Source organism: Paroedura picta, chromosome 5 (genome assembly GCF_049243985.1).
Source record: "Paroedura picta isolate Pp20150507F chromosome 5, Ppicta_v3.0, whole genome shotgun sequence".
Taxonomy (NCBI): Eukaryota; Metazoa; Chordata; class Lepidosauria; order Squamata; family Gekkonidae; genus Paroedura; species Paroedura picta.
This window is the reverse complement of record NC_135373.1, coordinates 128,774,592-128,799,084: the sequence shown is the minus strand read 5'-3', so window position 1 is coordinate 128,799,084 and position 24,493 is coordinate 128,774,592. Positions and strand designations below refer to the sequence as shown.

General features: G+C 59.8%; 1 protein-coding gene across 4 annotated transcripts; it reads right to left on the bottom strand.

The window, feature by feature from the left end:
• Nucleotides 1-762: 762 nt before the first annotated feature.
• IMPDH1 (inosine monophosphate dehydrogenase 1) lies at nucleotides 763-24,493 on the bottom strand. 4 transcript variants are annotated; one of them, XM_077340602.1, is made up of 16 exons: nucleotides 24,162-24,493; nucleotides 23,916-24,014; nucleotides 20,547-20,595; nucleotides 19,061-19,162; nucleotides 18,500-18,574; nucleotides 15,423-15,629; nucleotides 15,035-15,122; nucleotides 14,521-14,720; nucleotides 11,377-11,465; nucleotides 11,140-11,246; nucleotides 10,182-10,325; nucleotides 9,141-9,285; nucleotides 8,419-8,562; nucleotides 7,614-7,697; nucleotides 4,184-4,200; nucleotides 763-1,654 (listed from the first exon to the last, which is right to left on the bottom strand). In XM_077340602.1, exons 1-16 carry the CDS (start codon nucleotides 24,182-24,184, stop codon nucleotides 1,551-1,553), a joined length of 1,677 nt encoding a protein of 558 aa, XP_077196717.1. In that variant the 5' UTR covers nucleotides 24,185-24,493; the 3' UTR covers nucleotides 763-1,550. The 4 variants fall into 4 exon arrangements, with proteins under 4 accessions (XP_077196717.1, XP_077196718.1, XP_077196719.1 ...); XM_077340603.1 differs by having other exon boundaries at nucleotides 11,140-11,235; nucleotides 11,375-11,465; nucleotides 24,162-24,492; XM_077340604.1 differs by lacking the exon at nucleotides 4,184-4,200 and having other exon boundaries at nucleotides 24,162-24,491.

The following is a 24,493-nucleotide window of genomic DNA, read 5'->3' as shown; positions in this document are numbered from 1 at the left end:
TGGGCTGGGTAATGGACTCTGAGTCGGCTGCCCCACCCGCCCTGTCCCTTCCCCAGAGGAACCGCCAAGGACCCCCTGGCAGGAGCTTCCCCAGATCCTTCCGTTGCCGTGGGCATGCTTGTCCCGTACAGCCCCAAGCCCCCACCCCGTGCTGCCCTCCCCCCAGAGGGATCTGGGCCATTTTGCTCTTGGGGTGAGGTGAGGTGGGGTGGGGGTGGCAGCTGGCAGGGAAACCGGGGTGGCAGCAAGGGGGGTGGCAGGCCTCCCAGGCCTTCAAAGGCACAGCCGCCAACTGGCCTCCCCCCCCCCAAGGCAGGTTGCACATGGATGGGCGGGGGGGGCAGAGAGGGGTCCCGGAAGCTTCCGGGTGGGGGCAACACAGAATGCTGCCTCATGTGGTCCCACAGGCTGCCCCCCTCCCGAGGCTCCCACATCACCCCCCACCCCCATCCCCGGGAGGGGCCGGAACTCCTCTTGTGCTCTGGGTCACCCTCCGAGTAGGAGCCCCTCTCCAGCAGGGGGTGTTTGTGGGCGGGTGAGAGCTGGGCTGGCTTCCCCAGTAATCAGGCAGCTACAAGAGCCTTTGTGGAGAGTGGACCCTCAAGAGTTCTGCGGGTGGGGGGCAACAGAAGCCCTTAGCTCTGCTCCAGGCTGCCCTTTGGCCCCTTTCCGCCCCAGAGGGAAGTCTGAGCAGTCTGCGGTGGGGCCTCCTGACCTCTCCCCCTCCCGCCCCCAGCGGAGCACCCACACCACGCGGCCAGGTAGAGATGCTCTGGCTCTTTATTATTATTACTTCGGGATACACAGGGGCACGACCTTGGGCCTAGCATGCGGCAAAAGTGCAGCCTTGGAGGAGGAGGAGGAGGCAGCACTGGGGGGGGGGGTGAGGGGGGGCTGACCTGAAACCAGTAAGACACAGCAGGGCCCTGGCAGTTTGCAGCAAGAGAGCTGGGGCTCCCCCCATCCCAAATGGCAAAGGGGGGTGCCCAGAAGAATTCTGGGGGTGAGGCACCCAGCCTCTATCCTGCCAAGGCTGATTTGCAAGGGGGAGAGAGACCCCCCCATTGCAGCACCCCCCCCACACACACCCCTGCAGCCCAGCACCAAAAGCCAAGGAGAGCCCAGCGGACTCAGGCCTTCGCAACATGAGACTCCCCAGCCCCACCTCCCATGGCCAGGATGGAGAAGGGTGCCCCCCAATCCACCATCAAGGGTGGTTGTGCGGGGGGGGGATAGGAATTGTGCCCTCTTCCACCCCCAACCCGGGTGCCTCAGGTGACAGGGGAATGCTGTGGGGGGGGGGGGTGGAAGGATGAGGACCCTGGAGCCCACCCCACTCCTGGAAGCCTTCTGGGGGCTCTCTCCTCGCTCCAAGCCCCGGGGGAGGCTGGATTCACACGCCCCCCCCTCGGCAAGGTCCAGCTGGGGATGCCCACACCAAGAATCTGTGCCCCTGGCAGTGCCCCTGGCACCGGCTGCAGGGATGCGGCAGTACTCCATCGTGCAAGTCTGTGCCCACAGGCCGGGCCGGGCGGCCGGGGGCAAGAAGCTCAGCTGCGGTGGCAACCGGGGGCGGCAACTGGGGTGGGGACGTTGGGCATGGTTCGCTGGCTGCTGCCCCGGGGGGCCTCTTCAGTACAGCCGCTTCTCGTATCTGGGGAGGGGGAGAGAAGAGAGGGTCAGTCCACCCCAGCCCAGCAGTTCCCAGAACAGGGGGCAAGTTCTGCCTCCCCCCCCCACCAAGGACCAGTTGGCTCCCCTTCAGCCCAGTACCAAGCTGGGGGACACCCACTTTGAGCCAGGCTGGCAGCAGGAGACCCCCCTCCATAATGGCTGCTGGAGGCGGCCTGGCCCAGAATAGCAGAACCGATGGTCCCCAGCAGGGCAGGCTCAAGTGAGCCCTGCAGTTGCCGCTCTGGCCCCACCCGCAGAGATTCCCCCTCCCCCCGGACATGGGGCAGCTCTGAGCCCAGTAGCTTTCCCTTCCATGGCTTCCGTGGGCCCAGGACAGAAGCAACAGCCCCACCCAGGCGAGGCCCGGCCAGAGGCCAGCAGCAGCAGCCCAAGGCAGAGGGTGCTTGGGGGAAGACAAAGACCGCTCCTTTCCCCCAGGCCCCTCTCCGAAGAAACCAAGGGCCTTGCACAGCAGGACTCCCGGAGAGGGGTCCCCCCTAGCTCACCAAGGCAACTGCTCTGCTGATTCACGCCCCCACCCCCAGCTACACGCTTTGCCAGTGTGGGAGGGCTGATAGGAATTGCCCCAGGGGTCACAACAGCTCTCTTCCCACCCAGCTCCCAAATACCCACCTCTGGGACTGTGGACCAAATGTCTCACTAGAAGACACAGCATGATCCCCCCCCCCAGCACACACACACTGACGCCCATGCCAAAGTCCCAGTGGACAAAAGACCCTCTCCCTCTGCATCAAGCAGCCCCCTCTGTCATGCCACTGCGACCCAACAACACGAATCCACAGGTGGACCTCACACGCCAACAAGGGGACAGCAGCCCCTCCACGGCTGCTCCCAGATCAGGGGGCCTTGGCAGGAATCACCCACTGCTCTCTTTGTCGAAAACATCTTCAAATTCACCCTCCGATACTTAGTTCTTTGCACAGAGAGTGGCTGAAATGGCCAGAGGGGACTAGACAGAGTCATGGAGGAGAAAACGTTCTATCAACCGTTACTGGTCATGGTCTGACTCAGCAGGGATCTTCTGAGGGTCTTCTCAGGGGAAGGCCTCGGCCTCTCTGCCCTGTGGCTGGCCCTGCAGAGGAACTGGCTGGCCCCTGGGTGAGACGGGAGGCTGGACTGGAGGGACCCTCCCTGGCCTGACCCAGCAGGGCTCTTCTGAGGCTCTTCTCAGGGGAAGGCCTCGGCCTCTCTGCCCTGTGGCTGGCCCTGCAGAGGAACTGGCTGGCCCCTGGGTGAGACGGGAGGCTGGACTGGAGGGACCCTCCCTGGCCTGACCCAGCAGGGCTCTTCTGAGGGTCTTCTCAGGGGAAGGCCTCGGCCTCTCTGCCCTGTGGCTGGCCCTGCAGAAGAGCTGTGCTGGCCCCTGGGTGAGGCGGGAGGTTGGACTGGAGGGACCCTCCCTGGCCTGACCCAGCAGGGCTCTTCTGAGGGTCTTCTCAGGGGAAGGACTCGGCCTCTCTGCCCTGTGGCTGGCCCTGCAGAGGGACTGGCTGGCCCCTGGGTGAGACGGGAGGCTGGACTGGAGGGACCCTCCCTGTTCTGACCCAGCAGGGCTCTTCTGAGGGTCTTCTCAGGGGAAGGCCTCGGCCTCTCTGCCCTGTGGCTGGCCCTGCAGAAGAGCTGTGCTGGCCAAGACAAACTGGGATCTGATTCAGGAGGACTCTTGCATTCTTACCCAGAATCCACCTGGCTTAAACTCTGGGCAGAGGCTTGTGCGGGGTCAGGAGGGTGGGTGGCCAAGACACAGCTGCAGGGCTCGCCCTAAAGAGGCCACCCTGCCTGGGGCACCCCGACTATCTTCAGCTCAGGGAAGAACCTTCGCTTTGCATGAACAAGGTCCCTGGTTCAATCCTCAGCAGCACCTCCTGCTAAAAGCAACAGGTAGGTCAAGGGGAAAGTCTCCCACAGAAGCCCTGGAGAGGAGACCAACTTTAATGGACAAGGCAGTAGCAGCCTCCAAGCCCAGATCTTTTTTGGAGGGGGGACTGGGGGATCCCATCCAAGGTTGAAGTACTGAACCCCCAGCCCAGAACACCCTAAGGAAGTTTTTAAAGCACTTTTCCTCAGCTGAACTTCAAAGACTGGTGTGTTGAGAATGATTTGCATAATTGGTGGGTTTGATGGGGGGGGGGGAATGCCACCATTACCGCCCCTGAGTCACCATCTGGTGCCTCTCTGCAACTACAGGATTGGGACCACGTGTACCCTGAGGCTGAGACATGGCAGTCCCTCCAAGGAAGGAAGTCAGCCTCATGGGAAGGGGAAGGGCCTGTGAGTCTCTGCAGCTCCCAAGTGGAAATCTGGGGGCAAGGAGGGGGGGGGAGGTGGAGGAGAGGCGTGGGAGGGGGGCTACACTGCATCCCATCCACAGTCCTGGCTGGCAACCCAAAGTGAGGGGAAAGTGTCCCAAGGGAAGAATGCAGCAGCCCCCCCCCAGCAACACGCACAAGTGTGGGGCAGGACAGACCTGTGGGGTCCAGTTACTTACATGGCAGAAAGGTAAAGCTACCGGAGAGCCACGTCAGGGTCAGGAGAGAGAAAGAAGGTTACAAGGTCAGCACCAGGCTGTCACCAAAGGCCCCCCCGGCCCCCGCAGCTTCGCCACCAAGCCTAGCAGCTGCCACCAGACAGGGAGAGAGGCCTCCGGGGCCCTGACCCCCCCCTCATCGGGAGGAGAGCCAGTCCTCTGGGGGCCCCCGGCTAGACTACCGGCAAAGCACACAACTCTATCTGCCAGGCAAGCCCCCCCCCCAAAAAAGGAACAAGCAGTCACTGATGGCAAGACAGAAGGACCTCACCCCGCCCTCCCCAGCCTGTGACTCCAAGCCAACCTCAACCCAGAGCCCCTCTCTCTAGGCTCCCTCCATCTGTGCCCCCTCCCCACTGCCAGTTGAGGCCACTCCAGGGGTCTCCCAGGGGACCAGCTGCCCAGTCAGCCCTGGGTACCCGCAAAGGCCTGAGGAAGGCCTGAGGGCTCCAACCCCAAATCCAAGGCTGGAAATGGGGAAGCCAGCTGGGCAGATGGGCAGGGGGGGGAGGGGGGAGTGGTGTTTGAGGGGATTTTCTAAAGCTTCACATTGATCCCTCAGTTATTGGGATCCGGCTTCGGTTCCGTATTGGAGACCTGATCTGATCCCTCTCTGTACTAAGGGAATGCTGTCTGTCCTGTGGACCCTTTCATACAGAGCGGAGCAGAGCAGAGCAGAGCAGAGCCTGGGCCAGGCTGTGTTTCCTGTAACGTTTTCAGATGAAGAATTAGGCTGGAAGTGAATTAAAAGTTAAAAAAATGAGAGGGCAGTGTCGCTCAGCTGATGCCGGGGGTCTGGGAATGTGCTGCCATGTGCTGACCCAGGGATCCCAGGCCCCATCAGGGGCTCCAGGGCAGGCCTGGAAACTTTGGGGGGGTTGTGGGGGGAGTCCTGGAGAAAACACTGATGGAGGGGCATGACTGCGCTGGCTCAGGCCTCTGGGGGAGAAGCCCCTATGCCGCCCTGAGGAACACGGATCCCCTGTGACTTTTTGTTTTCACTGCAGCCCCAATTAAAATGCATCCTTTCCCCCTCTGGCATGTCTCTGGATAGCTCAAGGACCCTTGGCCCAGGGCCCGTGGTGGGGTGGCTCCACGGGGAGGGAGGTGCCCTCCACTTTGCCCTGCCTCGTGCTCCAGTGGCCCCTTCGTGCCCCGACTGTGCTCCTCCACAGACCGACTGCTGGTTCTTATTGCTGTGAGCCACCTTGAGACGACTTAGTCAAGAGAGGCGGGATATAAATCAAATTATAAACCAAGAAAAGAAAAGAGAAGGTGCCCCACGAGCACATTTCTTGCAGGGAAAGAAGCAGCTTGCCAACCCAACCCAACCCCCCCCCCCGCCCATCTCCTTCCACCAGCCCTTCCCCTGTCGTACCCTGGCGGCCTTTCTGGAGGCTCAAAAAATTAAACCAGCCCCCCTGAGGGCCCTGCAGCAAAACACCATTACCCGGACGTGGGGTTTTACCCCCCCTCCACCCCCGTCCCCTGGCCCACATTTGAGGCCATCAAGGCAACCAAGGAGAAGAGGTTTCCTTTCTGGGTGAGCCAGTCCCAAGGGTGACCCCCATCCAGTCCCTCCTCCCCGCTCAAGAGAGGGAGGGGGGGGAGACCCCACAGTGGCACTCATCCGCCGGCCCCTTGGTGCTCTCTGATCGGAGGGCGTTTCCCACCCAGTTCAGGACATGAGGGGAGTGGGGCCCTTCCCTTCCGTCTTCCTTTGTCACTGCGGAGAAGGCCTGGGAAGCACCGGGCGGGGAGGCCCATCCGCCAGCCAGGCTCTCTCTTCTGAGACTCCACGAGGTGCCACCACCCCACCAGCACCTGCTCCCGGGACCCAATGGTTTCCAGACTAGGAACCAGAAAGACCCCTGGCGGCACGGGACTCCGGCTGGAGCGCCAAACGGGCCATTGGACGCCACCCCCCCCCCCCCAGGGGGAAGCCCATGCCAGGGCCCGCCCACACCCGGCTGCCTCTGCTACGGGGCAGACCCCATCTGTGGGCCTCCTGTGCCCGCAGGAAGAAAAAGCCCTTTCACTTCGACACGGAGGAGAACCTCGAAGGCACCCGCTGCGGAGCCTGGTAAGGTCCCCGGGGGAAACAACCCCCCCCCCCCAGCAGCAGCCCTCCCTGCTCTTCTGCCTCCTCTGTGCCTCTGTACAGCCCCTCCCCCCCCCGATTTTATGCACATGCCAGGAAGCACGGCTGTCTTCCAGAAGCCTACATGCCACAGGCTGAGGCCCACGTCAGCCCCAAGCGAGGGACTCACAGACAGCTCGAGAAACAACCCCCATGCTGCCACGTGGGGCCAGGCCCGACCCAGTCTCCTGCCCCCTTGTGTGCGTGGCCCGTTCTCCTGCCGCGTGCCACAGTCTCCCCTTTGCCCGCCGTGCTGCATGGGCAAGCAGGAGGACGGACGGACGGAGGGACAGCGGCCTCAAAGCATCCCGGGTGGAGGCTCGCTGAAGGGGGAGCTTCATGTCACTCCAACCCCAAGGAGAAGCTGGACTTCCGTGGTGGCACCACAACGGCCTTGGAAGCCCAACCGAGGAGAGAAGCAGGCTCTCGTTCTGAGCATCACTCCGGCCTTCCAGACCGGCCAACGCCACAAGCACGGGACCCCATCCTGTAAGGCCCCGAGGGGAAGCATTTCCCCGCCTCCAGGAAAGAGGAGAGGATGGGGATGAGGCTTCTGAAACCAGGCTGGAGTCGAGGGGCAGGCCCACCTGACAGAGGCCCACAGAGCCTGGCCGCCACCCTGGGGGCCTCCTTGCCCTAGCAGGACAACCTGACCTGGAGAGTGCAGGCAGGCACGAGCCCATCCGACCTCGGCCTGGGTAGTCCTGGGAAGGGCGACCTGAAGGAACACCAGGGCTCACGACACAGGGCCTGGCACGGACGAGCCGTCCCCCAGTGTCTCCTGCCCGGCTGCCACTCAGCCCTAGGATCTCCTGGCTCCATGCCATGAATGCCACACAGCAGAAGAAATACATAAAGGCATGCCCTTGAACCAACACCTGATGGGGTCACAAAGCCTGCGAGGCCATTTCGTACAGGGGCAGGGGGAGTCCAAGAATGCCCCCTCGCAGGGGAGCGCTCGGGGCGGGCAGGGAGGCAGCTGCCAGGCCACCAGCAGTGCCACCCTCCAATCAGCTTGGCACAGCCCCCTCCCCCAGCTCCATGGGGGGAAAGGACAGCCCCCTTCTCTGAAAGGCTGGGCAAGAGGCAAGGTGAAGGAATCCAGCTGCATTAGACACAGAGGAGCACCCAAAGGGCACCCAGAGGAGGAAGCCCTGCCCTCCAGGCCCCAGAGCTGCCGGGGGGTCCCAGCTGCCCCCCCCTTGCCCAGGGTCGGGAGGGAGGGAGGGAGGGAGCCTCGGGGAGACTTACGAGTGGAGACCGTGGACCCCTCCCTCGATCTGGGCCGACATCGTCCGCTTCTCAAACTTCAGCTCCCCGGAGTACATCATAGACCTGGCAGGAGAACATCGCAGATCACAGAATGAGGGGGATCAGCTGGACATCTCTGCCCCCTGCCGCCCCACATCCCCTTGCTCTCTTCAGCCGCTCCAGAGACCGAAGGACGCACAGCGGACTTTGAAAGCAGCTCCTGCTGCTATTAGCATTATTATTTATTAGATGAAATGAGATTTAGGCAGTTGAGGGGGATTTAGGCAGCCTATTCCACTGCTGAACTACTCTGACTGTGAAAGTTTTTTCCTGATATCTAGCCTATATCGTTGTACTTGAAGTTTATACCCATTACTGTGTGTCCTCTCCTCTGCAGCCAGCAGAAACAGCATCCTGCCCTCCCTTGCTTGGTCCCTTGGCCCCAGATCATCCTCGTCGCTCTCCTCTGTGCCCTTTCAACAGAGAAGGGAATACGGAGAGACGAGAATGCCTACCATCTCGCCAGGGAAGCAGCCTAATGCAAGCCACGTGACTTTTGCAGGATCCCCTTCCCCAAGGGTACTCATTTCCTCCTCCCTACATGTAGAAGGGACGTCACAGCCCCAAAATGAAGCACCTGACGCCTCCCCAGTGCCAGCCTCCGAACAGACGGAGGGCGTGCAAAAGCCTGGTGCCAAAGCGGAGGGTGGGGGGAGACAGGAAGCTTCCAGTTCTTCAGCCTCTCTAAGCCAGCCCCGGAGGGTCCCGCATCCCCCCCCCTGCTGTGTCCTCCCGGCTTCCTCACCGCAGCACGGAGAGGCTTCTTGCGCCAATGTCCTGGCAGCCGTGCTGGATGCCCGTGATGAGGTAGGGCACGAACTTCTGGATGGAGCCCTTGTCCTGGATGGAGCCCGAGACGCCCTGTGCCACCTTGACTTTTTCCCCCTCGCTGCAGGGCAGACAGAGAGGTTGTAGGATCAAGCACCAGAGGGCAGGAGCCCCACCAGCCCCGAAGGCACCCAAGGCTCTGGAGGGCAACCAATTCCCCGCCTTACGCTCAGAATCCCCTCAGTGCTGCCAGAGCTGGATCTGGGCCCCCTTGGCAGACAGGCCCCCACAACCACGGAGCCCCTGCTGGGAATGGCTGGCCTGAGCGACGGCGGGGAGGGGATTCCTGCCCAGGCCCTGCAACGAGCCCCAACTCCCCTCCGTGAGCAGGAAGGCTGCCTTCGCCCAGCCAGGCCTCTTCAGGGCTCCTGGCCCCCAGCCTGCAGGGGGAGGGGGGGAGGGGGGGGAGGGGGGGAGGGGGGGCATGCTGCCAGAAGCCGCCAGAAGAGAGGGGCTGTGGAGCCTCTGCAGCAGGGAGAGCCGGGCCCCGTGGTGGCTGCATGGCTCTCTGCCCGTCTCCGCCTTCGTGGGGACTTGCCCTTCCGTGAAACCAGTTGAGTGCGGGCCGCTTCTCCCTCCCAGCCCAGACCCCCCACCAGCTTTCCAGCTGCACCCTCCTCCCCCCCTCCCCCCACGCACCTGAAATAGCGTTTCTGGCTGCTGCTGTTCTTCTCCATGGCGTCCAGGGAGCCCATCCCTCGGTACTTCTTCAGCCGCACCCCCTCTGAGAAGAAGTACTCCCCCGGAGCCTCCGTCGTGGCCGCCAGCAGGGAGCCCATCATGACTGGGGGGAAGGAGGGAGCACAGAAGGAAGAGGCGGGCGGGCCACAGCGGGCCCAAGGGCTCGGCCTCCTCCTCTGCAGCCACTGCCCCACTGCCCTGCCTCATGTGGGGGGGGGAGGAGGAGGAGGGATGGGGCATGCTCAGCGGAGGCCCCTCCCCTGCTGAGGCAGAGCCCACATGCTGCAGCGTCTTCCCGAGACATTTAAAAAAGGAAATCTGCTGGGTTTTAATTGCCTCGGGGCACTTGGATTGGCCCCTCTTTCGTTTTCTTTCCCTTCTCAGAGGCCCTTGAGGGGTTTTTTAAATTACAGCATAATTGGCCTCTGCTGTACTTTCCTTATTGCTGGCTGTACAACTTGTGAGTTCAGGGTTTGACAGACTGTGTTCTCTTTCAGATGCAAAAGGATTCCTGTGCTGGGAACTGCCTCCAGCATACCAGGATTCTCTGGGTCTAGTTCAGCAGTGGAATGCTGGAGGCTGATCCTGCACTGAGCAGGGGGTGGGACTAGATGGCCTTTCTGGACCCTTCCCACTCTAGGATTCTTTGGTTCTATAAAGCGTACTTCAGGATGTGACCCCAAACTCAAGACCCCCCCCCTTTGCTGGTGTGTCACACACCCTCCACAGATAGAGGGAGACGCTTCCTGCGGGCCAAAATAAGGCCAGGAAGGATATGTTTGTGGCCCCAACTCAGGCGAAGCATGTCCATCGAGCCGTCCCCTGATGGCTGCTGGGCGTGGAGGGAGCTCTGAGATTATGTTGCCATCCGGGTTATTTTCATTTTATGGGGAGGTTTTAAGGGATAAGTGTTTTGTATGACTTGGAACCCGCCTCAAGTCCACGGAGAGCAGCAGACTGGAAACATAACAAATAAAATAAATAGGAAGCCCCACTCACCAGTGGAGGCCCCGAGGGAGAGGGCCTTCACTACGTGTCCCACGGTCTGGATGCCGCCGTCCGCAATCACGGGCACGCTGAACCGGCGGGCGTACTCGGCTACTTTGTAGACCGCTGTGCCTTGGGGCCGGCCGCACGCCATCACTGGAGCACAGAGCGGGAAAGGGGGCTGGGGTCAGAAGGGGCAGCCCTGCAGCCAGACAAGACCCTCCGCCCTAAGGCTGGCCCCGGCCCCCCGCCCCCCTCGCTGGGAAGGCCTGAGCCCTGGGGACAGTGGGGGTCGGAGAGGAAGGGGTGGCCCCGCCCAGAACGGCCACTCTAGGGGTGGGGAGGGACGTGCATCCACCGCAGCAGCAGCCTCTTAACATGGACTGGGGCTCCCTGAATCGGTGAGCGGAAGCAAGGGGCCCTCACAGAAAGCCCCCCTTTCACTCTGCCGCGCCTCATTTCACCACAAAGCCCAGATGCCTTGCGCTGCCCAAAGAGAATCATGCGCAGCGCATGATTTGACTCATCGGGAGGGTGCGGGGGGGCAAAGGTGGGTTTTGGGGCGAGTTCCCTTTGAGGGTCAGCGTCTCAAGCTTCCTCGGAGAGGCCTTTGTGGGAGGCTGGGGGTGGGGCTTCCAGGCAGCCCATGGCCCTGATGCCAGCGGCCCACCCAGACCGAAAGGCAGCCGTGGCCCCCCCTGCCCAACTGTGCCCACAGGAAGGTACTTGTGGATCTGGAGCAACGTTGGCCCCAGGGGGGCATCCCCTCCTCCCACCTCCCCAGACCTGCAGGACAAAAGGAGCGGCAGAAGACCCCAATTTCTTCCCCTTGGTGCAGCACATAAGAGACACCAATGCACAGCACACTGCCACGCCAACACACACACACACACACACACACAACAGCAGTCAGCACTAGCACAACTCCTGGCTACCTCCCCCCCCCCCACCAACGCCACCCGCGTTGCACCTTCTTGCGTGATGCAGATGGAGCCGCAGCCCATGCCCACCCGCAGGGCATCCACGCCGGCATCGATGAGGTTCTTGGCCTGGGCGGCTGTCACGACTGTGCATCCAATAGGAGAGAGAGCAGGGGCCTGTGAAACACCCGGCCTCGGGGCACCCTCTGGGCGGGGGCTGGGGAGGGAGGACAGCAGGAGCCCGGCCTCCCCTCTGCTGCCCATGCCTTCCTCCCCAATGCTCACCATTGCCTCCAATGACCTGCAGCTCTGGGTACTTGTGCTTGATGTAGTGGATCATGTTGATCTGGTAGACCGAATTGCCCTGAGAAGAGTCCTGGGGAAGAAGGAGGGGGAAGCCAAAGAGATGGACCCATGAGAGAGCAGAAGGAGGGAGGGCGGGGGGGGGGAACTTGAGACAGACCTTTCCTCCACAGACTCTGCAGCCCCTCACAGAAAACTGGGCACCCAGGCAACAGACACCATACAGAAGACTAGCCCAGGGCTCCCCAACTGGGGGGCACATCTGGAGTCCTTGCGCAGCACCATGGGCCCAGCAAGAAAACGGCCACCCCTTCCCTTGAGGCACTCAGTCCTCCTGGTGCGGGATGGCAGCTGGTGCTGAAGGAACGCTTAAAGAGCAATCTGCACAGCCCATCAAATCTCAAACAATCAACCCGGAGCCCTGCTGGGCAGAAGCCCACCCGACCCACCCTCCACCCCACACAATTCATGGCAGGGGTCAGAAAAGGGCTCGGCAGGAGCCACGGAGTCTGAGTGCACCCCACTGGGGACCCCGGATGAGGCCATGTCCTTGGGGGGAGTGTCCTGCATTGTGTGCAGGGGGTTGGACCAGGTGACCCTGGAGGTACCTTCCAGCTCTGGGATTCCCCTGAAACAGGCGAAGGAACCCCGGGGCACAGAGAGGCCAGGAGGGAAGGGGGGAGTCGGATTCAAGGAGCCTCTGGGCTCTGTGCCCCCTCCTCCCCCCAATGGTTTTGCTCTCTGATATTATTAGTAGAGTTGAGCTAGTCAAATAATTCATTGTGAAGTGGGACAGATATATGTATTTAAACCAAATGCATACAGAGCTTGTTGCACCCAGAGGAGGCCAACACTGGATGAATGGAAAAGCTGAAATTGCCTCACGTCCCTGCAGCTGGCAGGACTCCCATTCTCAACAAAGAACAAGAAAAGACAGTGCAGCACAGGCAAAAAATACATTTATTCCTGGTAATTTGCAGGGTCCATTCTTCTTATTATTATTATTAAAATTGGACCATAAGGAAGGCCGAGGGTCAAAGAATTGAGGCTTTTGAACTCTGGTGCTGGAGAAGACTCCTGCGAGTCCCTTGGACTGTAAGGTGAACAAACCGGTCAGTCCTAGAGGAGATCAGCCCTGACTGATCCTTAGAAGGCCAGATCCTGAAGATGAAATTCCAATCCTTTGGCCACCGCATGAGAAGGAAGGAAGGACTCCCTGGAGAAGAGCCTAATGCCGGGAGCGATCGAGGGCAAAAGAAGAAGGGGACGACAGAGAATGAGGTGGCTGGATGGAGTCACTGAAGCAGTAGGTGCAAACTTAAATGGACTCCGGGGAATGATGGAGGACAGGAAGGCCTGGAGGATCATTGTCCATGGGGTCGCGATGGGTCGGACACGACTTCGCACATAACAACAACAAATTCTTATTATTTCAAAATTAAATTGATAATATTTCCAGAAATTGTTAAAGTATTTATATAATTCAGGCTTAAGGTTTTGTTTACCCCTTCAAGGCCATATGCGGTCCGGGCGCAGTGAACCCGAGGGATCGCCTCTCCGCCTACACCCCTCAAAGAGCCTTGCGCTCCACCTCCTCCAACCCTAGAAGATCAGGATACACAGATTGTGGGCTCCTCTAACAACAGTGTATGTTCTCCCCGCTTCTGGGTTATCTTACAAATCCATGCCCATGTATCTCCAAATTTTGGAGACACACCAGTTAAGAAGAGCATTTCCAGTAGCTCGCTTAAACATCTTTCCCTCAAATGTCACCCGAGATAGATTTTTGAAGATCCCTCCTCAGGAGATATACTGTTCACATTGATGTAGTGTCCCTGACACGTTGTACCATATACTTCTGGTGTGTCCTAAGTTTGAAGCATTTCGTCACCCGTTAGCTAATTATCTGAAGAAATTGAAATTCAACTGTGTTAACAAGAAACACTGGATTAAAATGATACTAAATGTGTGGGACACAGCAACTATTATAAAAGTAGCAAAGTTTTTACTGGCAATTTTAAATGAAAATCTTTTACGATAGATTTTACATCTGAAACTGTTTGAAATTTTCATTTTATGCTTTGCAATTTTATGCCAATAAAGGTACTCTGAATCTACCTCCTCCAACCTCCTGGTGGTCCCTGGCCCCAAGGAAGCCCGCTTGACCTCAACCAGGGCCAGAGCCTTCTCCATCCCGGCCCCCACCGGGTGGAAGGAGCTCCCAGAGGAGATCAGGGCCCTGACAGAACTAAAGCAGTTCCCCAGGGCCTGCAAAAGGGAGCTCCTCCACCAGGCATTGGGTTGAGGTAGACCTGTCCATCGCTTCCAGTTGGCCCTCAAGCCCCCCCCCCCCACGACCAACACTAATCGGTTTAACCCACTGGGTCCCAGTAAGAGTGGAGCTGAGGCTCTCGCGATTTCTATTTTATAATGTTTTTGTTTATGATCTTGTTAAGTTATTATTGTTATATTGTTCTTACTGTTACTGTTACCTGTCACCATGTGTTAATTGTATCTTTTCCTGTTTTCTGTAAACCGCCCTGAGCCCTTGGGGAGGGCGGCATATAAATAAATAAATGAATGAATGAATGAATGAATGAATGAATGAATGAATGAATGAATGAATAAATAAATAAATAAATAAAATGTCTATACTATTTATATAAATACGAGTTTATATTTCCTTTATTTATAGGGAACAGCCCCTGAAGAAAAGATGCTTATCTTGAAAACGGGCATTCTTAATTCGGACCCCGTTCTGGCTCCCTTACAATAATTTTTGCAATATACAAATACTTTTAACATTTTCTGGAAACAATTTCAATTTAATTTCTTGTATTCATAACTAGAAATAATAAGAATGGACACTGAGAACTAGCGGGAACAATAAAGTCATTTTTTGCCTGTGCCCCACTTTCTGTTCTTGTTCTCTGGTGAGTTTTGTGGAAAGCGATTACCACCCATCTTTACTCGGTTGGACTCCCATTCTCAGCAAGCGCCACAACCTCCACCCCCCCCCTCCCCCGTCAAGACACGCCTGATGAATCTCCCACAGGACCAGACCTCCCGGGCAGCCCAGCCCAGCCCAGCCCAGCCCAGCCCAGCCCAGCCCAGCCGCGGGGACCCACCAGCACGACCACGTCCACCCCGGCCTGCATGAGGAGGTCGAGGCGATACTTGTCGTCTTCGCGGGTGCCAATGGCTGCCCCACACAGCAGCTGCTTGCGCGAGTCCTTGGAGGCCAGCGGGTAGTCGCGGTTCTTCTTGAGGTCCGTGCGGGCAATGATGGCCACCAACTCGTCCACCTCGTTCACAATGGGGAGCTTCCCTGGGGGTGAGGGGGGGACACGGCGGGTGAGGGGCTGGCTTCTTGGCCTGAATCACAGAATCACAGAAGAGTGGGAAGGGGCCTCCTGGGTCATCTAGTCCACCCCCTGCACTAGGCAGGACACTCCCAACCCTCTCGTTTCTGCACTGTCACCTGCCTCCCCCTTGAATCCCCGCGGGCAGCAAATGCGGGGAACCACCCTCTGGAGCAACTCCTCCCTCCCCAGGCCCCGGCGCTTGGAGGCTGACCACGGCCCCTGCGGCCAAGTGCCTAGTGTTCCCGGAGCTGCCCCTGACCCCCTATCTGGACGGTACCTTTCTTGCTCCGCTGCAGAATCTCATTGGCCTCCTTTAAGGTGACCCCTGCCGGAGCCACAACCAGGTCGTTGCGCTTGGTCATGACCTGCACGAGAAGCCAGGAAGGTGGGGCTGCAGGGGTTGCAGGGGTCGCCAGGACCCCCCTGCCCAGTCTCTTTTGCCAGCCCAGCTGCTCTCCAGGATGGGCCCCACACATGGAGCTCACAGCCCCCTTCCACAAGCTGCCCCATCCCCTGCGCCAGCACGTCCCCCCCCCCACCTACCTCAGGATACGCTTTTCGGGGGGGGGGTGGAGACTGGCCTGGGAGCTTCTGCAGGGCTGAGGAGGGGGCTTCTTGCCTTCCCCAGGAGGTGCCCCGCCCCGTCCCGCCCCCACCCTGCCTACCTCGTTGAGAGGGGTGCTGTAGTCCTTCTCGGACAAGAAATCGATGTCTCGCGAGGTGACGATGCCCACCAGCTTGCTGCCCATCTTGCCTGTCTCTGTGACCGGGATGCCCGAGAAGCCGTGCCGGATCTTGGCCTCGAAGACATCCCCAACCGTGTGGGTGGGGCTCAGGACCACGGGGTCCGTGATGAAGCCCTGCTCAAATTTCTGCAGGAAAGAAAGAAGGGAGGGAGGGGGAGGCCTCCTTGTCAAGGTCCCCTCTCCGTTTGCCACAGGGCACCATCCCGGCCACACACAGACCCCCAGATCTGGCTCCCCACTGCTGACCCTGTCCCGTTAGGAAGCACTTGGACATCTGGGGGGGGGAACAGTGGGGGGACCCCAGTAGGTTGTGAGGAAATGCCCCACTGCTATTTCAAGAGGACAGTTTTTCCCTCTGGGCTGGGGGGGGGAGGGGAGGGGCTGCTAGCCCCCCCCTCTTCACCTTCCCTTTCCCATGTTAGTTGCCCTGCCCAGGAAGCAGGCACCTGGAGTGGGGGGGGGGAGAGCTTCTTCTTCCCAGGATGCCTAGGCGGGGGGGGGGGGCTTCCTGTGGGAGGGGCAAGAAAAATCTATAGGATTGTGACCAGAGAGGTCTTCGTGGTCTTTTGGGGCTTTGGTCGCTCACCTGTGAGCAGGCAAGGAGACTTTTGAGCCTCTTTCAGCAAAGGGGTCTTCCCTGTACTTAACGGCAGAAGAGGGGGCAGGTTCTTAGGAGAGGGGCAGGAGGACTGCGCTGCATCCGGTTTCTTTTGCCTCTCTTGCCGAACTCTGTGCTGGGCGCAAGACCTGCTTTTAGAACCTTGTCCTCTTAATAATAAATCCTTTCTAAGTTGGGAGTGGCCCATGGTTCTCTCATCCACGTAGTGCTCCCCTGCCTCAGTGCAGAGGGAAGACCCCAGGGTCAGGGGAGCTGCTTCTCCTCCTTGCAGGATCCCACCCCCACAGTGCTCAGGTGCCGGGGCTGAGAGAGACCACAGAGGTAAGGCCTCTCAGGATCCTCCTGGCTCTCCCAGCTGCCACCCTGGAGGTTAACCAGGTGGGGGCAGCCGTGAGTGTTCCCAGGAGAGTTCCTTTTGCCACCCAGCCAGCAGACAGGGCTGGGGCTGCAGGGCAGAATCCCGCTGGCTCCATCACAGGCTCCAGTGCCAGAGAGCTGGCCCCCTCCAAAGCTGCCATTTTCTCTCTCCAGGGAAACTGGTGTCTCTCTCTCTCCCGGAGATCATAATTCCAGGGGACCCCCAGCCCCCACCATACTCTGCCTGGAGAAGCCTCTGCCTCCCCAAGGCCCACCCTCCCCCCCAATTTCCAAAGCCATCCCTGCGCCAAAAAGCCCCCAATTGCCTGCTCCAGCAGACCCCATCAGTATGGAGGCAGAGATGCCTGGCTCTGGGCATTTCAGGAGCAGCAGAAGGGGGGGGGGTTCCAGCAGCTGCTGGTGGGCCTTTCATTTAGGGCATGCATCCCCCCCCCCAGCCCACTACATCCCAGGCACTAGGCCTTTCCCAGGAACAGGCAAGGCCTGGCAGAAGGGCCCTTCTCCTGAGTTCTTGCAGAGGCCCACGTCCACACAAATGGATTGTCGGCTAGTGAAAGCACACCGCACACCACTCGCCTCCCCAGGGCCTGTTTCAAAGGCAAGATCTGGGCTCCTCCCTGGGGAAAACAGCACAGCCTGAACGGAAAGTGATGCCAGTTGGGGGATCTGCTGGAGCAGGCGGAGACAGCCTGTGGGGAGCTGCAGTGAAGTTTCTCCTCCTTTGTCTTTATTATTATTATTATTATTATTATTATTATTATTATTATTATTATTATTATTATTATTATTATTATTATTATTATTATTCGATTTATTGCCTGCCACTCCCTTGTGGCTCGTGGCGGGTTACAACATTCTAAAACCCCATAAAATCCATTAAAAATCCAATTAACACATCTACAATCCAACAATTTTTAGTTAGCAAGCTAACCTGGCAAGAGCGGCTAGTCAACTACCATTTCCCCTACTAGCAGGTGGAGAGGGGATATTGGTGATACCTGTCTCTAATCCCAATCCCAGGTCCCGGGGGGGGGGCAAAGATGTTAGCCTTGGCTTCAACCGTAAACCTGGCGGAAGAGCTCCGTCTTGCAGGCCCTGCGGAACGATGGAAGATCCCGCAGGGCCCGCAGCTCTCCTGGGAGCTCATTCCACCAGGCAGGGGCCAGGACCAAAAAGGCCCTGGCCCTGGTCGAGGCCAGGCGTGCTTCCCTGGGGCCGGAAACGACCAACAGATTTTCTCCCGCAGAACGTAAGGCTCTGCGGGGAGCATAGAGCGGTAGGCGGTCCCTCAGGTATGTGGGTCCCAACTCGCGTAAAGCCTTGAAGGTTAAAACCAAAACCTTGAACCGGATCCGGGCAGCAATTGGCAACCAGTGCAGCTGCCTCAGCACCGGCTGGATGTGGGCCCTCCAAGGTGTGCCAGTGAGGACCCTGGCAGCTGCGTTTTGCACTAGCTGAAGTTTCCGGATCAAGGACAAGGGAAGGCCCCTTTCTTCCGAGGGAAGGTGCAGCTTCCCCTTGATCACTTCAGTGGTCTTGTGCTGCAACCCTCCCAGAGCTATGCTTTTGGGGGTGGTGTGATGTACCCCCCCTCCCCCGAGCCAAAAAACCCAGAAGCAAATAATTCAAGAGCCAACCACAACGGTCCGCGGCATTCCAAATGAGGCGCAAGGCAGGCTGCTGGGGGGGCATGCGGACCGGGTGGGCTTGTTTCCTGTCCCCAGCCCTGCATTTGTGGGTTTTGCCACCATCACAGCTGAGCTGGCGTCCTGAGTGAGCTCTCGCTCAGCCGGTCAGTTCCAGCCGCCGTCCACTCCTTTGCCCGTGCCCAGCTGAGCCACGCGTGGCCTGCGGCCGCCCACTCCTCCGACCACGCATGACCACACCAGGCAGTGTGGAGGGCCAGCAGCCCCTGGGTGGTTCTGCCGCCGGCAGGGCTGGTGGGGAACGACCCTCTGCAGCAAGGGGCCCCCCACTCCACACACAAAAAGGCGCCCACCTTGACCTTGCGAACCTCGTTGGCCTGGAATTCCGGGGTGCAGTTGTGATGGACGATCCCAATCCCGCCCATCAGCTGCAAGAGAGAAAAGCAGAGGAAGGCTTGGCGTTGCAGGGACAAAGAGAGAGTCCTGAGGACACCTGGTGGGAGGGGGCGCTGCTTCCCTCCCTCCCTCCCCTCCAGAGCTCAGACCTCAGGGGAGAACAAGGGGAGCCCGTGGCCAAGGCTAGTTGGGCAAATACCCCAAAAGGGTCAGGAGCCCCTCAGTGCCCACTCTGGCATGCAGTCCCAGAGAAAAAGCCTCATGCCAACCCCTATCTAGGGGGGGGGGCTGTACTTCCTTTTGGGGGGGAGAGGGGGTTCTTCCCACCCCAGAGAGCTCAAAGGCAGCCTCTGACTGCTCCTCCCCACTCCCCACTTCAGAGAGGATGCCAGGCACGGTCTGGCCAGGGGGCTCAACCCTAAGCGGGGGGGGGGGGCTCTGAGTGAGGGGAGGAAGCTGCATGAATACAGGCAGAGGACAGGTGCCCCCGCTCCCCCCCAACCTAGACAGCCCCTCACCGCCATGGCAACAGCCATATCCGACTCAGTGACGGTGTCCATAGGAGAGGAAATGAGCGGGGTCTTCAGGGTGATCTTGCGGGTCAGAGCCGAGGTCAGGTCCTGCAGAGGAGAGCAGAGGGAGGGAATCGCAGTCTGCTTTGGACCCCATACTACTGTGGCCCCCACTGATCCAGAGGATGCTACAACTGGTTCAAAATGCAGCAGCCAGGATCCTCACAGCAACACCGTGGAGGTCCCATATCCAGCCTATTCTCCACCAGCTGCAATGGTTACCAGTTGAATTCCAGATCAGACTAAAGGTTCTGGTAATTATCTTCAAGGCCATACGCGGTCAGGGCCCAGTGTACCTGAGTGTACCTCCCCGCCTATGCCCCCAAAAGAGCTCTGCGCTCTACTGCCTCCAATCAGCTAAGGATCCCTGGCCCTAAAGAAGTCCGTCTGGTCTCAACCAGGGCCAGAGCATTCTCTGTCCTGGCCCCCACCTGGTGGAACGAGCTCCTGGAGGAGATCAGGGCCCTGACGGAGCTTAAACAGTTCCGCAGGGCCTGCAAAAAGGAGCTCCTCCACCAGGCATTTGGCCGAGACCAGACATAACCAAGGGCCCCTGCTCCCCCCCCACCCCCCCTCAGAATTCCATCAATAAGCCCTGGACCTGTTAGTACTACTATATGGTTATACTGTTATATTGTGCTGTTATTTGGTTACAATTATTAGTTATCAGTTATACATGTTTTACAGACTGTTTTATGTATTGTTCTCTGTTATAATGTAAACCGCCCTGAGCCTCCGGGGAGGGCGGTATAGAAGTATAATAAATGAATGAATGAATGAATGAATGAATGAATGAATGAATGAATGAATGAATGAATGAATGAATGAATGAATGAATGAATGAATGAATGAATGAATGAATGAATGCCTGGCCCTCAGGGCTACCCGGGCCCAAGACAGCTCGGGCCAGGAGGAGGGGGCAGAGGGGAGGAGCCCAGGACCACCATGACAGGCCTCCCAGGGGCTGCTTGGAAAGGGCCCCTCTGACCCTCCCAGACCTCCGGACATTGCCAGGGGGAGGAAGCCCCTGGGGAGCTGGCCCTGCCTGGCTGCCAAGATTGGGCTCGCCTGGGTCCTGGAAGAGAAGGAGACGTCCCCCTGCTGAAGCCATATCCACACTGGGTCTCCACAAGCAGAGAGAAAAGGCAGGGTGTGACGGGGAAGGGCCCCTCTCAGGGGCCAGGCAGTGGGGAGAGTTGGCACCAGAGTTGACTTCCATGCACTTCTGGACCCAGCCAGACCTGGTGGACCCAAAGCTCCTGCTACAGGGAGCCCTCAGGAGCCCTTGGGGGGCCACACCGCGGCCCAGTCTGGCCCTGGAGGAGAACTCTATGCCTAGGAAGGCAGCGAGCACACCCACCCACCCACCACAGGGGCCCGCCTCCCTGACCGGTCTCCCGGGGGCCCAGGCCAGCAGAACATTCGAACTCACCACCTCGTCTGCTGTGAAGTCAATGAAGCCTGGGAGGATCAGAAAGTCACTGTGGAAAGAGCATGGGCAGCCATTAGACCTGATCCCCCCCCGCCAGCTGCGAGGCAAGGAGGGCCAGCAGGGAAGCAAGGGACTAGCCCCCCCCCCCCCAAGTTCGGCAGAGATGGCAGGAACAGAGAACGTGGAAGGAACAGGGGACACGGCCTCAAGCGCAGCGACTGAGGGGCCCCAAGCGCCGGATCTGGGCAGCACCATGGAGAGGTGACCAGGGTCAGTCCAGGAGCCGCACAGCCTGCTCAGCGCAGGATCAGCCTCAAGCATACACTAAACAGGAGTCAGCAGTGGGACTCAGTGGCTAAGAAGGCAAATGGGATTTTGGGCTGTACAAACAGAGCATCGTGTCCAGATCACGGGAGGTGATGGTACCGCTTTACTCTGCTCTGGTTCGGCCTCACTTGGAGTCCTGTGTTCAGTTTGGGGCACCCCAGTTGAAGAGGGATGTAGGCAAACTGGAACGTGTCCAGAGGAGGGCAACAAAGATGGTGAAGGGTTTGGAGACCAAGATGGATGAGGAAAGATTGGGGGACCTTGGTCTGTTTAGCCTGGAGAGGAGACGACTGAGAGGAGATCTGATAACCATCTTCAAGTCTTTAAAAGGCTGCCATATACAGGATGGAGCACAATTGTTCTCTCTTGCCCCAGAGGGACAGACCAGAACAAATGGGATAAAATTCATTCAAAATAAATTCCACCTAAACATCCGGAAGAAGTTCCTGACAGAGTGGATTCTCAGTGGAACAGGCTTCCTTGGGAGGTGGTGGGTTCTCCATCTTTGGAGATCTTTAAACAGAGGCTAGATATCCATCTGAGAGGCTGATTCTGTGAAGGCTCGAGGGGGTGGCAGGTGACAGTGGAGGAGTAATAGGGTTTTGAGTGGTTTGCATAGTGGAGGAGGTTGGACTAGATGACCATGAGGCCCCTTCCAACTCTATGATTCTATGAGATTATAATATGGGGTGGGACATGATCCCAAAGGGGTGGGGATTTCCCTTACAGCAAAGTCCAGCCTGCATTCTGCACCCTTAGCCAGCTGCAGACTTGGGGGCTGGAGTGCCTGACTGCCCTCCAGAGTGGGGGCATAGGGCCAGCCCAGCCTTACGGCTCTGCTGACCAGACAGTGACTCAGATCAGCACCGGCCCCAAAGGAGCAGGCAGAGCAAACCTAGCTGACTGGGGGGGGGGAGGGGGGTCACCTAAGAGTTTCATTGGCAGCCCTGATGCTGAGCAATTGGTCCCTTCTGCACAAATGTGCCCCAGGAGGAAGCCAGAAGGGGCCTCCTCTGAGTGAGAGCTCCCCTCCTGGATGCTTTGCCCAGGGCTTCCCAGCCACGGACTCAGGACTTTTTCTTGCAACTTGGATTTTTCTCCCCTGCACAGGATGCAGAGAGCTGACCAAGAGAGCTGCTCTTTCTTCTCCCCAAAGGCGAGAACTGGAGGACATCCGAGGAAGCAGCTGGGCAGGAGGTTCAGGATGGGCAAGAGGAAATCCTTCCTCACATGGCCAGAGATTAAAATGGGATGTAGGGACGGCCTCAGGAACAAACAGCTGGATTTGGCAGATTCCCGGAGGAAAAGTCCATCCGTGGGAACTAGCCTGGGTGACTAAAAGGAGCCTCCACATTCAGAGGCAATCAACCTCTGCATCCCAAGGCCAGGGAGCAACACCAGCGGAATATGTTGGATCAGACACACCTCTGGCCCGATCCAGCCGGACTCTTCCTACCCTCTTATGGGTTCAGGACCAGAATATGCATTTTCCACTCTAGGGAAAGTGTGTGGAGACATTTTGGGTGGAGTGCACAGAGCACACACACAACGTAGAACGTTCTTTGAAAAGCAGATGGGGGGGCTTCCAAAAGCAGTGGGAAGAAGGCAGGGGCCCTGACTAATGATGGCAGGGCTGACCAGGCCCCGAATTCTTGCTGGGCTTGTTTTTAAAAGGAGCATCAAAGGTCTGCCAGAGCCCCAGTCTTCCAAGGCCCGGGGTGAGACCATCGATGGGGGGCTCGGGACTGGCTTGGCCAGATTCCTCTCCAGGGGGCAGCCCCCCAAGGGCAGCCCAGGTCGCTTCTGACACAGAGACCTGTCTGCCTCAGCAGTCTGCTCAGCACTGCAGAACTCTCCCTGCCGCCGGCGTCCGTGGGTCATCCCTTATTCCCCAAATGCCTGAATGCTCACAAGGTAGGATCCACGGCAGCCCAACTACACAAGGCTGCCTACTAAAACCCTCTGAAAAACTGTTTGGACACCCTGACATGGCACCACCAAGGACCCCTCGGCAGGCACACCACTGCTTGGCATCCAAAGGGGGACGAGGAGGGCGACTGAGCCGGGCCTCCCTGCCGGCGGAGCACTGAGTCACAGCCCCTCCCCTTCTACTGAAACAGCCCCCCCCTCCACCGAGGTCCCTCTTGCCTCCTCAGACTGGCAGGTGCTCTCCGGGGTCTGGGCACACCACATCCTGCTGGACCCCTTGAGGGGGAGATGCTGCTGGGGATTGAACCGGGACCTGCCGCTTGCCAGGCAGAGGCTCAGCCACTGGGCCACAGCCCTGCCCCAACAGCCCCTCTGCATGCAGACACCCACCCCAGCCACAGGCCCACACAGCTCTCCCCCGCAGGCATTCTTGGGGGCACCTGGAGGGGAGGGGGGAGGGGGAGGGAAAGGCCTTTGGCACAGCCCCGGGGAGATGCCAAGAGATGCCAAGGGGTGACCCTGGGCCTGGCCTCCCTCAAGCACGGGGCTCCTCCCCGGCTTTTCCAGAGTGGCTCAAGAATCCCAGGAGTGCTCTAAGGAGCCCCTTAGGGATGTGTGGGGCCCTAGGCGAGGGGGAAGGGGGAAGGAGAGAGGCTATGGGCCTGATCCATGGGGGGCCTGCAGTCGGTGTTACGGGGATAAACCGGACCGCTTTCAAGACCCGGGCTGTCAAGCAAACGGGGGGAGGGGGCGGGGGCGGCTGGGAGCCTCTTCGGGGGGGCCACCCTGCTCCGAACCAGCACAGCACCCAGACTGCGGCGGCGGCGGCGGATGGATGGATGGACGGACGGATGGAGCGCAGCACGAGCGGCGGCTCCGGCCCTGCCCACAGCCCAGGACTTCCCCGGGCCGCCCAAGGGGCATCCCAAGGATGCGGCCCCCGCCGCGACACGAGCCAGGCTGCCGGCGCACCACGCTCTGCGGGGCCTCCGCCCCCGGCCCGCCCGGCTCCACCGCGCAGGGGGAGGACGCCCGGCCCCCGCCCAGCCCCCGCCCAGCCCCCGCCCGGGAGGCCCAGAGCACAGCCCCCGCCCCGCCCGGCCCGCCGCTTACTTGTAGGTGAGGCCGTCGGCGATGGCGAAGAGCTGCTGGGCCGTGAGGCCGTCCTCGGGCACGTAGCCGGTGCCGCCGCTGATCAGGTAGTCGGCCATGCTGCGCCCGCGCCAGAGCAGAGCAGAGCAGAGGAGAAGGGCCGTCAGCCGCGCCCCGACCGGCCGCCAGCCGCCCGCCCGACCCACCTGCCCGCCTGCCCGCCCGCGCTCCCTGCGGCCCTGCCCGGCCCGGCCCGGCCCGGCCTACCTGAGCGGCTCCCCCTCGCCCATGGCGCCGGCGCCGCCTCCCGGCCCGGCCGCCGCCCCGCGCTCCGCCCGCCCCCGCCACGCCGCGGAGCCCCCGCCGCCCAAGCCGCCGCCCGGCCGGCCCGACGAGGAGCGAGCCAGCGAGCGCCCGCGAGAGAGAGAGAGAGAGAGAGAGAGAGGCGATCCCGGGGGCGGCGGGCGCGGCAGGAGGCGGAGGAGGAGCGGAGGCGGAGGAGGGGAGAGGAGAGGAGAGGAGAGGCGTCCCCGCCCCGGAGCCTCCGCCCGGCCTCTCCGCGCTGGCCTGGCCGGCTGGCTCCTCCGGCGGAAGGGAAG